Source organism: Pristiophorus japonicus, chromosome 5, assembly GCF_044704955.1.
Source record: "Pristiophorus japonicus isolate sPriJap1 chromosome 5, sPriJap1.hap1, whole genome shotgun sequence".
Lineage (NCBI taxonomy): Eukaryota > Metazoa > Chordata > Chondrichthyes > Pristiophoridae > Pristiophorus > Pristiophorus japonicus.
In genome coordinates, this window is record NC_091981.1 from 196087269 (window position 1) to 196105005 (window position 17737).

Below are 17737 nucleotides of genomic sequence, written 5' to 3' on the forward strand. Positions count from 1 at the left end.
GACCTCAACCTTGCAGAGGCTGAATGCCAACTCTCTGACACCTCCTCCTACCTCCACCTGGACCACGACCCTACCACCGAACAGCAAGCCATTGTTTCCCAGACTGTTACCGACCTTATGTCCTCTGGAAATTTTTTCCTCACAGCCTCCAACGTTATAGTACCCCACCCCATACAGCCCGCTTTTACCTCCTTCCCAAGATCCACAAATAGGACTGCTCTGGTAGCCCCATCGTTTCTGCCTGTTCTTGCCTCATGGAACTTATGTATTCTGACTTTGACTATTTTTTCTCTCCTTGTCCAGTCTCTTACGACCTACATCCACGACTCTGACGATGCCTTCTGCTACTTTTACAGTTTCCAGGACCTAACCATCTCCTTTTCACCATGGATGTCCAGTCTCTCTACACCGCCATCCCCAATCAGGATAGCCTGTCCATCATGAATAAAACGATGTTTGAGATGCTGTGGTGCAACAAGGCACTCAGACCAGCCCTGAGCCCCATCCACATGAAACTGAGAATGTACACCAAAGAGCTCATCACTGTCCTGGGCAGCGCCAAGGGCACGGTGCACAAACTGCCACTCTGGATTGCCCCGGGCGATAGCACCACACTGCTTGGAAGGAGCTGGCTGGGCAAAATCCGCTGGAACTGGGATGACATCGGAGCGCTATCACATGTTGATGAGGCCTCATGCACCCAGGTTCTCAACAAATTTCCTTCCCTTTTTGAGCCAGACATTGGAAACTTTTCCGGGGCTAAGGTGCGGATCCACTTGGTCCCAGAGGCACGACCCATTCACCACAAGGCGGGAGCGGTACCTCACATGATGAGGGAGAAAGTGGAAATCGAGCTGGACAGGCTGCAATGCGAGGGCATCATCTCCCCAGTGGAATTCAGCGAGTGGGCCAGCCCGATTGTTCCAGTACTCAAAAGTGGATAGTACGGTCAGGATTTGCGTCAATTATAAAGTAACTATTAATCGTTTCTCGCTACAGGACCAATACCCGCTACCTAAGGCAGACGACCTATTTGCGACACTGGCAGGAGGCAAAACGTTCACCAAGCTTGACCTGACTTTGGCCTACATGACGCAGGAGCTGGAGGAGTCTTCGAAGGGCCTCACCTGCATCAACATGCACAAGGGACTGTTCATCTACAACAGATGCCTGTTTGGAATTCGATCGGCTACAGCGATCTTCCAGAGAAACATGTAGAGCCTACTCAAGTCGGTACCACGCACAGTGGTTTTTCAGGACGACATATTGGTCACGGGTCGGGACACCGTCGAGCACTTACAAAACCTGGAGGAGGTCCTCTAGCGACTGGATCGCATAGGGCTGCGGCTTAAGCGGTCGAAATGCGTCTTCATGGCAACAGAAGTGGAGTTTTTGGGGAGAAAGATCAAGATGGATGGCATTCGGCCCACAGACGCCAAGACAGAGGCTATGAAGAAAGCGCCCAGGCCACAGAATGTCACAGAGCTGCGGTCGTTCCTAGGACTCCTCAACTAGTTTGGTAACTTCCTCCCGGGGTTAAGAGCGCTCTTAGAGCCCCTACATGTGTTATTGCGTAAAGGTGAGAACTGGGTATGGGGAAAAAAGCAAGTAATTGCTTTTGAGAAAGCCAGAAACATTTTATGCTCCAACAAGCTGCTTGTATTGTATAAGCCGTGTAACAGACTTGTGCTAGCATGTGATGCGTCGTCGTATGGAGTCGGGTGTGTATTACAACAAGCTAACGTCGCGGATCATTGCAACCTGTCACCTATGCCTCCAGGAGCTTGTCGAAGGCTGAGAGGGCCAACAGCACGATTGAGGAAGAGGCATTAGCATGTGTGTTCAGGGTAAAGAAAATGCATCAGTACCTGTTTGGCCTCAAATTTGAGCTGGAAACCGATCACAAGCCCCTCATATCCCTGTTCGCTGAAAACAAGGGGAAAAATACTAATGCCTCAGCGCGTATACAAAGGTGGGCACTTGCGCTATCAGCGTATAACTATAACATCCGCCACAGGCCAGGCACCGAGAACTGTGCAGATGCTTTCAGTCGGCTACCACTGCCCACCACGGGGGTGGAAATGGTGCAGCCTGCAAACTTGTTGATGGTGGTGCAGCCCGCAGACTTGTTGATGATCATGGAAGCGTTTGAAAATGATAAATCATCTGTCATGGCTCGACAGATTTGGACTTGGACCAGCCAAGATCCCCTGCTGTCCCTAGTCAAAAACTGTGTACTGCATGGGAGCTGGGCCAGCATCCCCGTTGAAATGCAAAGCTAATCAAGCCGTTCCAGCGGCGAAAGGATGAGCTGTCCATTCAGGCAGACTGCCTGTTGTGGAGTAACCACGTAGTGCTACCCAAAAAGGGCAGGGAAAGGTTCATCTTGGATCTCTGCAGCATACACCCGGGTATAGTAATGATGAAAGCGATAGCCAGATCCCACGTCTGGTGGCCCGGTATCGACTCTGACTTAGAGTCCTGTGTACGGCAATGCAGCGTGTGTGTTCAGTTGAGCAACGCGCCCAGAGAGGCACCATAGGTTTGTGGTCCTGGCCCTCCAGACCATGAAACGAGGATCCATGTCGATTTTGCGGGCCCGTTTCTCGGTAAAATGTTCCTGGTGGTGGTGGATGCTTTTTCAAAATGGATTGAATGTGAAATAATGTCGGGAAGCACCGCCACCGCCACCATTGAAAGCCTGAGGGCCATGTTTGCCATACACAGCATGCCTGACATACTGGTCAGTGACAACGGGCCATGTTTCACCAGTGCCGAATTTAAAGAATTCATGACCTGCAATGGATCAAACATGTCACCTCGGCCCCGTTTAAACCAGCCTCCAATGGGCAGGCAGAGCGGGCAGTACAAACAATCAAACAGAGCCTTAAACGAGTCACAGAAGGCTCACTCCAAACCCGCCTGTCCCGAATACTGCTCAGCTACCGCACGAGACCCCACTCGCTTACAGGGGTGCCCCCAGCTGAGCTACTCATGAAAAGGACACTTAAAACCAGACTCTCGCTGGTTCACCCCAACCTGCATGATCAGGTAGAGAGCAGACGGCAGCATCAAAATGTAAACGATGGTCGCGCCACTGCGTCACGGGAAATTGATCTGAATGACCCTGTTTATGTGCTAAACTATGGACATGGTCCCAAGTGGATCGTGGGCACGGTGATAGCTAAATAAGGGAGCAGGGTGTTTGTAGTCAAACGAGACAATGGACAAATTTGCAGAATGCACCTGGACCAAATGAGGCTGCGGTTCACAGACTGCCCTGAACAACCCACAGCAGACACCACCTTTTTCGAGCCCACAACACACACCCAAAGGATCAACGACACCACCCTGGACCAGGAAATTGAACCCATCATGCCCAACAGCCCAACAAGGCCAAGCTCACCCAGCAGCCCTGCAGGCCAACAACACGCCAGCCCAGTGAGGGCACAGCCAACACACCAGAACAGACATTTGTACCGAGGCGATCCACCAGGGAAAGAAAGGCTCCCGACCGCTTCACCTTGTAAATAGTTTTCACTTGGACTTTGGGGGGGAATGATGTTGTGTATCTGTAAAGCATGCACTCCCATGTTCCACCACCAGGGAGCGCATCCCCTGAAGTCCCAAGGGATCCCAGCATCCCTTGGGAGTACTGTATATAAGCCGGCCCCTAAGGCCTGTTCCTCACTCTGGAGTGTCTTAATAAAGACTGAGGTCACTGTTCCTTTAACCTCCCTGTGTGCAGTCTCATTTGTGTTAGGAACATAATAGTTCTCACATTGAACAACTTCTTCTTTGACTCCTCTCACTTCCTCCAAATAAAATGCATCACGATGAGAACCTGTATGAGTCCTGGCCATGCCTGCCTTTTTGTGGGATGTGTGGAACATTCTTTATTCCAGGCCTACTCAGGTCCTCTCCCTCACCTCTTTTTCCAATACATTGAAGACTATATTGGTGTCACTTCCTGCTCTCGCCCCGAGCTGGAAAATTTCATCAACTTTGCATCAAATTTCCACTCCTCCCTCACCTTTACATGGCCCATCTATGACTCTTCCCTTTCCTTCCTCGACTTCTCTATCTCTGTTTCTGAGGATAAGCTGTCAACCAATGTCTACTGTAAGCTCGGTGACTCCCACAGCTACCTTGATTACACTTCCTCCCACCCTACTTCCTGTAAGGACTCTATTCCATTCTCCCAGTTTTTCTATCTCCGTTGCATCTGTTCTGACGATGCCACCCTTCCACACCAGTGCTTCCGATATGTCTTTCTTTTTCCTCAACTGAGGATTCCCCTCCACCTTGGTTGATAGGGCCCTCGACTGAGTCCGTCCTATTTCCAGCACTTCTGCCCTCTCCCCTTTCCTCATCTTCCACGCCACCAGCCTTCATATTCAATGGATCATCCTCCACCATTTCCAGCACCTCCAGCGCAATGCCACCACCAAACACATCTTTCCCTCCCCTCCCTTTTCAGCATTCTGAAAGGATTGTTCCCTCCGTGACACCCTGGTCCACTCTTCCATCACCCCTAACACTCCCTCCCCCTCCGTTGGCACCTTCCCATGCAAGTATGAGATGCAACATCTGCTCTTTCACCTCCTCAGTTCCCACCGTCCAGGACCCCAAACACTACTTCCAGGTGAAACAGAAATTTACTTGTACTTCTTGCAATTTAGTCTACTGTATTCGCTGCTGACGATGCGGTCTTCTCTACATTGGGGGGACCAAACGCAGATTGGGTGACTGCTTTGCTGAACACCTCCATCCTGTCCTCAAGCGTGACCCTGAGCTTCCAGTTGCTTGCTATTTTAATTCTCCGTCCCACTCCTACTTTGACCTCTCCTTTCTTGGTCTGCTGTTCCAATGAAACTCAATGGAAGCTTGAGGAACAGCTCCTCATCTTTCAATTTAGGCACCTTACAGCTTTCTGGACTCAACATCGCGTTCGACAATTTCAGATCATAACCACTGCTCCCATTTTGTCAGACAGCTGCTGTTGCTCATGATTCTGCTGTTCATTTAATCTCTCCTGCTTTCCGACCTATCCCAGCCCTTCTCTTTCATTCTTTCCTCACCACCCCCCACCCACCCTCCTTCCCCTGCCTCTATGCTTACTTAAAACCTTTTACATCTGTAACACTTTCCAGTTGACGAAAGGTCACTGGCCTGAAACGTTAACTCTGTTTCTCTCTCCACAGATGCTGCCTGGTCTGCTGAGTCTTTCCAGCATTTTCTGTTTAGATTTTAGATTTCCAGCATCCGCAGTATTTTGCTTTTGTAGCAGTGATGGAAGGCATATGGGAAGATGATGTTTTCACGTAAAAAGAATTGTTTTATTGCATTGGTTCTATGTTTCTGCACCCATCTCAACAGCAACAACCTGTCGGTTATATTGCACCTTCAATATAGAAAAACTTCCCAAGGTATTTCACAGAAATATAAGCAGACAAAAATCGATGTTGAGTCAAAGTGTAGATGTTAGGAAGGGTGACTAAAAGCTTAGTCAAAATAGTGGGATTTAAGCTGAGGCTTAAAGGCGGAGAGAGAGGTGGAGAAGCAGAGAGATTGAGGAAGGGAAGTCCATAGTTTAGGGCCGAAATGGTTGAAGGCATGATCATCAGTGCTGGGGCGAAAGGAGTGGGGGGATGCTCAAGAGGCTAAAGTTGGAGGAACGTAGAATTCTCAGAGGATTGTAAGGTTTGGAGAAAGTAACAGTGATGAGGATAGGCAAGGTCATTGTTAAAAGAAGCGTTAACTTATAAGGAAATGGAGATTGTTCCCCATATTTTCACACAATTTTCCTATTGTCAAGTAAGGTACTACAAATGGACTATTAAATCAACTTTCTGTTTCGTGTTTTGCTTGCACAATATATTTTTAGTTAATGTTTGTGGCAGAGATAATGAATCAATGAATCATTTTTATTGCAATGAATTAAACATCACTTAAGTGAGGTTTCACCTCATTATGCGGCAATTTTAAACTTTGTGGTCTCTGGCTCGACTATTTAGATAGCAGTCACTGACTTGCAAGAAATCAGCAAGGTAATGACTGTCTATTATGTGTTGAAGTACAGTGCAAGGATTTAACAGTTACAGGCAGAGTAACATTTCTATCTGCACCTAAGGGAACAACTATCTAGCTAGGTTCCAAATGTATGTGTCAAGCTTGGTTCTACAGTACGACTCCCCAAAGCATATTTACAGAGAATAGCTTTAGTTAAAATATGTTTGAATTATGATCATACATCTGGTGTGACCAGAACAAAATCTTCAATGATACATTGCAGTGATTTGAACACTTCTCTGCATTTCTTAACAGGTACATTACTTTTCTGCTAAGTTAAAGGAAAACTATGATAAAACTGAAATGAGGGAATAGAATTATATAATGTTAAATCACAGAAACAAGCCATTTGGCCCATCAAGTCTATTCTGATCTTTTTCTACACATGAGTTATCTCACCTAATCATACTCCCCTGCTTACTGTCCACAACCTTTAATATTACTCTTTTTTCAAACAAGTAATTCTCTTTCAAAATAATTTATGGACTCTACTTCAACAATGAATTGTGATAGAGAATTCCACATTCTAATCAACTGATGTCTGAAGACATTTTTTTCTAACCTCCCCTTTAATTCTTCTAGCGATTATCTTAAATGTGTGCTCTCTGATTACTATCTTGCTCACCAGTGGCAACAATCCATCACTATTTAACTTATCATAACTTTATACATAATCTTGAAAGCCTCTATCTGCTCACCACTTAACTTTCTCAACTTGAGTGGAAAAAAGTCTCTTTTATAGCTGCAACCTCTCTTTCCTGGTAACATTCTCGGACATTTAATTACATTAAAGACGCTCCATATTTTTTGTTGTTGTAGTGAATCTAGGTTGCATTTTCTGAATTACTTTTATATCCTTCCCATAATGACATGCTCAAAACCCTATGAATGGTGGCCAAACTAAGTTCAAGATTAACTCCTTGCTTTGTATTCTATGCCTCCAAGTACAAAACCAAGGAATCAATGGCATTCTCTACTTCCCTTTCCACCTTTTATGACCTGCACATTGAACACTAAGGCCCCACTGCTTTTATATTCCATTTAAAATCTTAGCATTTACGAAGTATTCCCATACTCTGGGCCCAAGTTTCCACAAGAAAGAAAACGGGCGCCCCTCCGAGCTGGGCGCCCGTTTTTTGCACCTAAAACGGCGCCTAAAAAAATCCTTGGTATTCTCCACCTATCTGCAGGTCCTCTGGCCCTCGGCACAGCCAGCACGAGCTGTGGGGGGGGCGGAGCCAGGTCCCTGCGCTGAAAACAGTGCCGGGACCTCTGCACATGCGCGCTACAGTCGGCACGCAAGTGCAGTAGCTCCAGGCGTCGAACTGAGTGGGAGGGGCCCGAAGCACGCAGCCCCTAGCCCTGGCTGAATGGCCTCACTGAGGCTGCGTGAATAAGGCTCCTCCCACGGCCAGCTCCTGCTCCCCGCCCCCGACAAGACCCGACACCGGGTACCCCCCCCCCGCCGCCGACCAGACCCGACCCGACACCCGCTCCCCTCCCCGCCCCGAGACACGCTCCCCCCCCGCCCCGACACCTGCTCCACCCCCCCCGCCTCAACCCGACACCCGCTCCCCCCCCCGCCCCGAGACCGACACCCGCTCCCCCCCCGCCCCCGCCCCCTCTCTCTCCCTCCCTCCCTCCCTCCCCTCTCCCTCCTCCCCTCCCTCCCTCCTCTCTCTCTCTCTCCCCCTCCCCCTCCCTCCCTTCTCTCTCTCCCTCCCTCCCCCCCTCTTTCTCCCTCCCCCCCCTCTCTCCCTCCCTCCCCCCTCTCTTTCCCCCTCCCTCCCCCCCTCTCTCTCCCTCCCTCTCCCCCCTCCCTCCCTCTCTCTCTCCCCCTCCCTCCCTCTCTCCCCCTCCTCTCTCCTCTCTCTCCCCCCCTCTCTATCTCTCTCCCCCCTCTCTCTCTCCCCCCTCCCTCTCTCTCTCTCTCCCCCCCCCTCCCTCTCTCTCTCTCTCTCCCCCTCCCTCTCTCTCTCTCTCTCCCCCCTCCTCTCTCTCCCAACCTCCCTCTCTTTCCTCCCCCTCCCTCTCTCTCTCTCTCCCCCCTCCCCTTCTCTCTCTCTCCCCCCTCCCTCTCTCTCCCCCCTCCCTCTCTCTCTCTCCCCCTCCCTCCCTCTCTCTCTCCCCCTCCCTCTCTCTCTCCCCCTCTCCCCCTCCTCCCCCTCTCCCTCTTCCTCCCTCCCTCTCTCCCTCCCTCCCTCTCTCTCTCCCCCCCTCCCTCCCTCGCTCTCTCCCCCCCTCTCTCTCCACCCCCTCCCTCCCTCTCTCTCTCTCTCTCCCCTCTCTCTCCACCCCCTCCCTCCCTCTCTTTCTCCCCCTCCCTCCCTCTCTCTCTCCCCCCTCCCTCCCTCTCTCTCTCCCCCCTCCCTCCCTCTCTCTCTCTCCCCCTCCCTCCCTCTCTCTCTCTCCCCCCTCCCTCTCTCTCTCCCCCTCCCTCTCTCTCTCTCTCCCCTCCCTCCCTCTCTCCCCCCTCTCTCTCTCTCTCTCTCTCCCCCCCTCCCTCTGTCTCTCCCCCCTCCCTTCCTCTCTCTCTCTCCCCTCCCTCTGTCTCTCCCCCCTCCCTCCCTCTCTCTCTCTCCCCTCCCTCCCTCTCTCTCTCTCTCCCCCCTCCCTCCCTCTCTCCCCCCTCCCTCCCTCTCTCTCTCCCCCCTCCCTCCCTCTCTCTCTCCCCCCTCCCTCACTCCCTCTCTCCCCCCTCCCTCCCTCCCTCTCTCCCCCCTCCCTCCCTCTCTCTCTCCCCCCCTCCCTCCCTCCCTCTCTCCCACCTCCCTCACTCCTCTCTCCCCACTCCCTCCCTCCCTCCCTCTCTCCCCCTCCCTCCCCCCCTCTCTCCCCCTCCCTCGCTCTCTCTCCCTCGCTCCCTCTCCCTCCCTCCCCTCCCTCCCCTCTCCCTCCCCCTCTCTCTCCCCCTCCCCTCCTCCCTCCCCCCCTCTCCCACCCTCCCCTCTCCCACCATCCCCTCTCTCTCTCTCCCTCCCTCCCCCCCTCTCTCTCCCTCCCTCCCTCCCCTCCCCTCTCTCTCTCTCTCTCCCTCCCCCCCTCTCTCTCTCTCCCTCCCCCCCCTCTTTCTCTCTCCCTCCCTCCCTCTCTCTCTCCCTCCCTCCCTCTCTCTCTCTCTCTCTCCCCCTCCCGCTCAGCGGTACGAACGGCTGCAGAATTCTCCCTGGCTGAAGCACTTTCACACAGGTAGGAAGATGGTTTATTTAATCTTTTCTTGGCTTATAAATGTTTATTCAGGTTGCATTTATTTGTATAATATTTGTAGAAGTATAAATAAGGATTTATTGTAGAATTTAATGAGTTCCCTCCCCCCCACCTCGTTCTGGGCGCCTAATTTGTAACCTGCGCCTGATTTTTTAATGTGTAGAACAGGTTTTTTCAGTTCTACAAAAATCTTCACTGGCTCCATTCTACTTTAGTTTGGAGTACATTTTCACTGTGGAAACTTTCAAATCAGGCGTCAGTGGCCGTACACGCCCCCTTTTGAAGAAAAAATTCTGTTCTAAACTAGAACTGTTCTACCTGACTAGAACTGCAGAAAAAAAAATGTGGAGAATTGCGATTTCTAAAATAGTCCGTTCTCCACCAGTTGCTCCTAAAAATCAGGCGCGAATCATGTGGAAACTTGGGCCCATAATTCTTACCTTCAAATTATATTACAGGTACTTTATATTTTCCTACATTAAATTGCATCTGCCATTCAGCTGCCCGTCCTGTTAACCGACTGAGTCATCTCTATTTTAAAATCCAATATGTTACTTACAATGATTTTGCTTTACTTTAAAAAAAATGCATATTCTGTTATACTATCAAGAAGGTAAATATTAGCCTACCTGATTCCCAAATAGATTGCTCTGTTTCAGTATATAAATGGGCTAGATTTTTTTTTTGACAATTCATAGTCAATGGAGCTAGCCCATACTTCAATACTAAAAATCTCTGAGAGTTCGGGCCATACCTTTAGTACAGAAGGGACCATCATATGCAGTCTGCATGCAGTCACATGAGTAGCCATTGTACTTTTCCACACACTTTCCTCCATTTCGACAGTACATGCCGTAACTGGTACAATGGCCTGAGCAGCCAGGTTTCACCCCTGGAGTAATTGTTGCTCTCTCCTCAAGGTCGAGGGTGACACCATTCATCCTCAAAGACCGGATACATCCAAGATAACCCCGCTGCCCTCCTGCAGCTCCTGTGAACAAATAATATTGAATGAGTAAAATGAAGCAAGAATTGAATGAGACAGAGATTATGTATTTTATGAACATAAAGGTGGAAGCCCACTATCATTACTGTTCTCCTTGGGGCCCCTGCACATTTAAAGCATTAATCAAATATAAAACGAACAATAAAGTCACCAAAATACAAAACCATTTAACAATTATATAAAATGGATGGAATGGACTAAAGACAGCACAGACTTAAAATTTTGTGCTCATATATTTTTCTGCATGGCTATTAAATGGACTCTGGTTGCAAATTCACTTTTTGTTTGTTCGCCATAAAGCTGCAAGTGAAAATAACCCCTAACATTAAGACCAATTGCATAAACTTATACATATATTATTAACACCATCAAAACTCTAAGATATGATGAGGTAGATTTTCAGATCAGATGTTAGTTGTTATTGGCATTCACCTGACCGTTAGTAAGCTGCTGCTGATTTAGCAGATCAACTTCACTTGCGGAGTTGCAATTGAACCCCTGGACCCATCATGGGTACCTGATTGGAACTTGCTGGATGAATTGCTCTGACAATTCATGCTCCCTCAGTACTACATTGAAGTGCCTGCCTAGATTATGCGCTCAAGTTCCAGAGTGGAATTTAAACCCATGACATTCGAACTCAGAGGCGAGTGCAACCACCAAGCCAATGTCGATAGTGTTTACAAAGGCTGCTAATAATTTTACTGTACATTTCAGCCTTTGCAAAGGCTGTTTGGGTTTCAAACATGTCTGGCAAAACCCAAAGGCTAGCACAATAAATGTGGAACCAAGTCTGTGACCAAGTGATGGAGTGGTGCAATTCTTCACCCCGTTTGATGGGTAGTAAAGTTGAGGTGGTACAGAATGAAGTGCTACCAGGAAGGCTGGCCCTGGTTACCATTCCCATTGCCCATATAACAATATCCTGGAAGGAGGAGGAAGAGGACCTGAAGGCGCATCTGACCATTATTGCCACTACCTCTGCCAAAATTTATGGCACAGGTGTCTGCAGTTCTGTATCTGGTAGGCTATTCTACATGGACATTGCGAGGTAAGTGTTCTTTGCCTGTAAATGTGGGTGGGAGAATACTGGCAGGTGAGCACAATCTGCCTCTGGTGCAACCTGACCAGCCTACCATTTCTCCATTAATCCTCTTCCTGTACCAAAACAAAATATTCATGCCAGGACACTTGATACAAAGCCTGCTGAACAACTAAATGGCAACAGAAAGGAAACAAAAACAAGTTTCAGAATGATCCTCAAAATGGTGCTATTTTTATACAGGGCTCTTTAAATGCACATCCACAAACAGCACACCCCATCAACCCTGGGCACTCACATAATGGGGGGAAAATTGCGGCTGGAGGCTTCCTTCGTACGAACGCCTCCGAACTGAAAAAAATCTACGAAAGTAACTGGTGGTCCTGGAAGAATGTACGATTCTGGTCAGAGGTCTAGATTCGTTGTGCAGTGCACGGGGAGATGTCTTTCATGTACATATGTACATGCTGGACGTGCTGCCTGTTGGCGCCCGGCCAAACCCGGTGGCATAATTGTCAGGCCGACATGGCAGTCGGCCGACAAAAAAAAGCATGGCGGCAGCGGTTGCACCCCTTGCAAAAGGCCACTGCTTCACTGGACCACTGGGAAAAAAACAGGGTTTGGCACCGCCGGGTGAGCTGAAGATTTTCAGAGGGAAATGTCGCCGTTGGGGGGGATTAGGGTGGGTGTAGATCAGCGGTGTGTAGGGTGATGACACATTTAAAATGGATCGGCAGCAGCGGAGCAGTAGGGGGGGATCGGAGCACCGCCGGGAAACCTCAGAAGGACTATCAGCGGCCATTCCACCAAAAGTCGGCGGCCACTCCACTGCGTAATATGGTCGCAGATTTACAGTGGTAACAGGCCTTAAGGAGAGGGGCAACTTCGGCCCCAATGTGTTTTAATAAGGTTAAAAATAAACTTGCCTTAACGGGCAGGATTTTTAATAAAAAATGAGTGATTAAATGTAATTTGTATATGCTTTAAAAGTGTTACGCTGGTAAAAGCAAGCTATGCGCCTGCTTTTACCAGGCGTAAAAGTGTGAAGAACATTTGCTGGGCATGAGTTGGGAAAATAGCCCAATCTCTCCCATGCTGATGTACTTCTCCCGGGAATGTGGAGGATCTATACGGAGAAATCTTGACAGATTGGAAAAGCCAGTTTGCAGCACATGTGCATTGCGCCCTGAAAACCGGCTTTTGCGAGGCCTCGCCGAGTCCGTCTGCACATTGTATGGACCCGGCGAGGCCACAATTTTTGGCCTTATATGTAAAAGACCAAGGGGCCAAAATTGCCCCTTTCAATAAGAACCGTAGCCACGACGCCAGGTTGGGCCGCATCATGCTGACGCATCACAACATCTCTCCCCATCAGTTAACGAGGAGCGTTGCTACGAACTCTGCAGCCACTTCAGTGGCAACCACTGGACCACCTGGGAGGGTTTCGGCTGTGCCAGCGGCCTGGCATCCAAGAGGGGGTGCCAGGCTTCCTGTTGGCAGCCCGGCCAAACTGGGGGGCATAATTGTTGGGCCGACCTGGCAGTCGGCCGACAAAAAGAAATAACATGGCGGCCGCGGCAGTGTGCCCTTCCCTTTAAGGGTGGCTGTGCTCTGCCATTTCACACAGAGTGCACTGACAGAAAAAGCTGTCGGAGGCACCGACCAGCTGCAGGGCCGCTCCCGCAGGGCAATTTTGGGTAAGGGGCAATTTCGCAAGGGCAATTTCATGAGGGGGTCCCCACCAGATGGTAAGGGGTTGGCGTGTGCACACCGCAGTGGGAAAACGAGCGAAGCGGTCCTGAACTCCGCTCCACTCTTGAGGAAGGGCAATTTCCAAAATGGTGGCTCCTCCGTGGAGAGTCGGCGGGCATTCCGCGCCGCACCGTGGCCACCACTTTCACGTGGTCACAGGCCTTATTGGAAGGGGCAATTTCGACCCTTTACTCTTTGAATTGTTCTTCCTTTTTCAAATGTTCAGTCAGTAAAAAGTAAAAAAAAAGAACTGTTTTGCATTTGGAATTCATTCATTAGCATAAATCAACCGATTTTGTGAATCAGTTGAAACCTTTATTTTTTCAGTTTACGTACTTTAAATTACTTTTTCATATGGATTACTATTCCTGCTGGCATTTACTTCGGTATAATCCTATTAGGCTGTATCCTTTATGCAAATAATTGGTTAATATGCAGTATTTTAAGGTTTAGGTTCAACCATAATGAGAGGCTGTGGCTTTCAGCATCTTCATCAGCTTGTAACCAGTAGAGTTTGTGTTTGGAAAAATATAGATTGTTTCACTTCCTGGACTATTTAAAACATTTCATTTACAAAGTAAAAACCACACTAAACACAACACTTCAACTGAATTACATTTTTAGTTGTGGTATAGTCATGATCATCAATGATGCATTATGCAGTGCCATATACAAGATGCCTAAATAAAGACGACTTGAGTTGACAGAGTGCAGTGAATTTTCAGTTCAGAATTGTCACAGGAGAACCATGTCAACAGGAACACAGCAATATCATCATATCATCAGCCTGCATGCAACTTTCTTATTTATGTTTACATTCAGGCGTAATGATGATAGGTTTGGGGGAAGTTGCTGTGGTGTTTGGTGACTGAAGTAATAGTGCTGTTAAAAGTATAATAGTGTCTTTAGGTAATTCAGTTGCAGTGACTTTCAGGAAGGGAAGTGGAGTTAATCATTTATCTTGCAGCTGGTTAGAGAAGTTATTGCTGTCCTATCGGAAGGATTAGAAGGGTTAAGCTTCCGATTTCATACTTCTGGTGGGGAGAACTGCAGCTGAGATTATTTTAAATGACTGGAAAATTGGGCAGTGTGCACCAAATTTTCTGATATGCTCTCCGTGTCCAGATCATGGGGGGAATGTTAACCGCCCAAAAAATGGATGGGTTGGGGGTCAGGTGGAAGGTTAAAATATTAAAAAACGGAATCTCGACAAAACCTGCCTCCAACCCACTCAATTCTGGTTTTAACAGAGGTGTGATTGGGGGGGGAGGGGGGGCAGGCAACCAACCCTGTTATATATGCAGACTATAGATATACTCTCTGTGTAGTCACTGTATAGTTGCATTAGATGGAGACTTGTTACCTGATGTACTATCAATAAGGTTTACACTGTGTATATACTATGCTGGCACCACTAGAGGGTGCAACTGCTGGAGACCGAGATTTCCTGCGCCTGTGGCATAGGCTGTCCACCAGAGGGCACTGTGGTGGGAGACCTGAGGGTCATCTACATAGGTGTGCAGGACCCAGAATAAAAGGCTGCCCAGCATGCTTGTGCCTCACTCTGGAGTTACGAATAAAGGACCAAGGTCACTACCGTCTGAGTACAACACATTGCCTCATGGAGTTATTCATAAGTGCATTACAGACATAACAACTGTCGATGAGAATACGGACTTTCACGCGATTATGGCTACCTCTGGCACACTAAAAGACTTCGCAGAGGATGATGGGATGCCTTCACAGAAAGGCTTGAGCAATATTTCCTGGCAAACGACCTGGCAGGGGGGACGGACACATTGGCGGAGAAGCACAAGGCTATACTACTGATCAGTTGTGGGCCCGAGGTCTACCGCCTTGTCAGGGACTTGCTGACACCTACGAAGGCCAAGGATAAGACATACGATGAGTTGGTCGTGAACTAATTCACGACCAACTAAAACCAAAACAGAGCATCCTCACGGCCAGGCACAGATTCTACACTCACTGCAGACCCAAGGGCCAAGAGATTGCAAAATATGCTGCCGATCTCAGGAGACTTGCGGCACCATGTGATTTCGGCATGCACCTCAACAAAGCATTGCAAGACACCTTCATTATGGGAATTTGCCACGAGGGCCTCCTGCCGACACCACAGTCAACCTGCAGAAGGCCATCAGCATCAGTCAGGCGTTCATGACCTCAACCTGCAGCACCAAGCAAATTATTCATCCTGTGGACTCAAACCCGGCAATTACTATACACAGAATGGTACCTTTCACAGGCAAGGCTGTAGAATGTGACTCTGCCCAGGGCAGAGAGCACAGACCTCAGGGTTCCACAACTCAGAGTCCGCCGAGAGGTGCTAATCAAATAGCACCATGCTGGCGTTGCGGAATAAACCATAGGGCTCACCAGTGTTGGTTTGCTGAGTATGTATGCAAAGCCTGTAACACGAAGGGCCACCTCCAGCGCATGTGTAAAAGAAATACGACTCAACGTCTAGCAGAGGAGTCGGTAGATGACTTTGAATCCAGCGGGGAGTATGATGATTTGGCCAGAGAGGCAGCTCAGCCCCAAGAAGAAGTGTATGGAGTGTATACCTGCATCACCGATTGTCCTCCAGTAAAGATGGAAGTCGAAATAAACAGCGTTCCAGTCTTCATGGAAGTGGACACGGAAGCGAGCCAGTCAGTGATGAGCCAAGATGCCTTTGAGAGGCTATGGAACGAAAAACAACTCGAGCTGGTTCCAGTACAGGAAAATCTGTGCACCTACAACAAGGAGCTGATCCTAGTTCTTGGTAGCGTAATCCATAATGGCGTGGTGCACAAGTTATCTCTGTGGATTGTTGCAGGTGATGGTCCAATGCTACTCGGAAGAAGGTGGACGGGGAAGATCTAGTGGAAATGGGAAGACCTCTTCACTCCAGCAAACGATGTCCCCCATGCTCAGAGGCAGAGCAAAACCTCACCTTCGCTTGGGCCAGGCACCAGAGAACAGACAGGCGCAGCACCTGAGGCACAGACCGTCCAGCATGACTGCATGGCAATGATCCGATCGGAATGACCTAAAAGTACCTTCCTGGCTCCAGTGGCAGGACTCCTGGAGAGGAAGATCGAATTCACAGGCACTCTTCCAGCTTTTGTGGCAGAATCACAGGAGAGAAGGATCAAGGCAATCGACCTCGAGGACAGAGGCAAGATGGCATCCCTAATGCAGCGAGGTGCAGCGTGGCTGAAAAAAAAGATGCCCGCGGCCATCTCACGAGGTGCAACGCTGAGTGACCAACACGTGGTGTCTAACAAAGGATTTGATTCAGGTAAATCCCCCAGGGTTCTCTTAAAGGAGACTGCAACCAACTGAATTTAAAGAGACATTGTATGCATGGCAATCAATGTAACGAATCGATTAAGGTTGTGAACAAAATGTTGTTGTCGGTACAATTCCTAATGGAAAGAACAAAATGTTGTTGCGAGATGTCAGGAATAGAGTGTCCACAAAAGTAGCAAGCGAGCAAATTCGGGAGGGTAAAGGCGCTGATCCTGATGCCCTGCCCCAGGTCTATCCCATGCTGCAGGTACCCAATGGCACTATTCGCCACGGACCTGGAAACGAAAGTGGCGCCAATACGCGCAGTCAGCCACCGTTGCCCATCACCCGGGTAGAGACGGTGCAGCCACCAGACCCAGTCGCTATCTCGGCCATGTCCGGGAATGAAAGGTCAGACCACGAGTTCTCCAAACGGGACCTGGAGCAACCAGGTTCCCAACACCATTAGAGAGCAGGCAGAAAATTCTGCAGCCCTCAAAGGAGGACAGGGAGGCCACACACATCTGTGGCTCTGCCCACCACTACGCAATGGCAAAGATCCCGAGTCCTGGCTAGCTGAGCGAACCAAGTCCACCCCACTAACAGGGTCACAGCACCGCTATCTGACAACTAGGACCCCGTCCGATTGCTCTGGAATCTGCGTCCTCGCATACTGGTACTGCTACCTCATTACGTACCATGAATGCAATCTACCCAATCATGGCGCACGACCTTAAAACGTAACGAATGTAAGTCACTGAACCAAGGTGTCACGATACAAACTGTAACTTCCTTTCTTTGTACTTGCAGTGTGTCTGATCCTGTATGTTAATGTAACGGGCCTGCTGCACGATCTCGCTGTGGGGGGCGGTGGATGTATGTAGAGACCCTTATTATCTTATATGTTTCGATAAGATCACCCCTCATTCTTCTGAACTTCAATGGGTATAGGCCCAACCTATTCAACCTATCTTCATAAGTCAACCCCCTCAGCTCTAGAATCAACCTAGTGAACCTTCTCTGAACAACCTCCAATGCAAGTATATTCTTCCTCAAATACGGAGACCAAAACTGTACGCAGTACTCCAGGTATGGCACCAATACCCTGTACAGTTGTAGCAGGACTTAAATGCTTTTATACTCTATCCCCCTTGCAATAAAGGCCAACATTCCATTTGCCTTCCTGATTACTTGCTGTACCTGCATACTAACTTTTTGTGTTTCATGCACAAGGACCCCCAGGTCCCTCTGTACTGCAGCACTTTGCAATTTTTCTCCATTTAAATTACAATTTGCTTTTCTATTTTTTCTGCTAAAGTAGATACTCTCACATTTTCCCACATTATACTCGATCTGCCAAATTTTTG

The 17737-nt window shown here is 48.9% G+C and overlaps 1 protein-coding gene across 6 annotated transcripts in view; it reads right to left on the reverse strand.

Moving 5' to 3' along the window:
* The window catches only part of LOC139264555 (contactin-associated protein-like 2), a 2534539-nt gene that overhangs the window by 275315 nt on the left and 2241487 nt on the right, over positions 1 to 17737 (reverse strand). For all 6 annotated transcript variants that reach the window (XM_070881196.1, XM_070881199.1, XM_070881197.1 and 3 more), the window contains one exon: positions 10034 to 10270. In XM_070881196.1, the coding sequence (XP_070737297.1) occupies positions 10034 to 10270 (237 nt within the window). The remainder of the gene's footprint in view (positions 1 to 10033; positions 10271 to 17737) is intronic.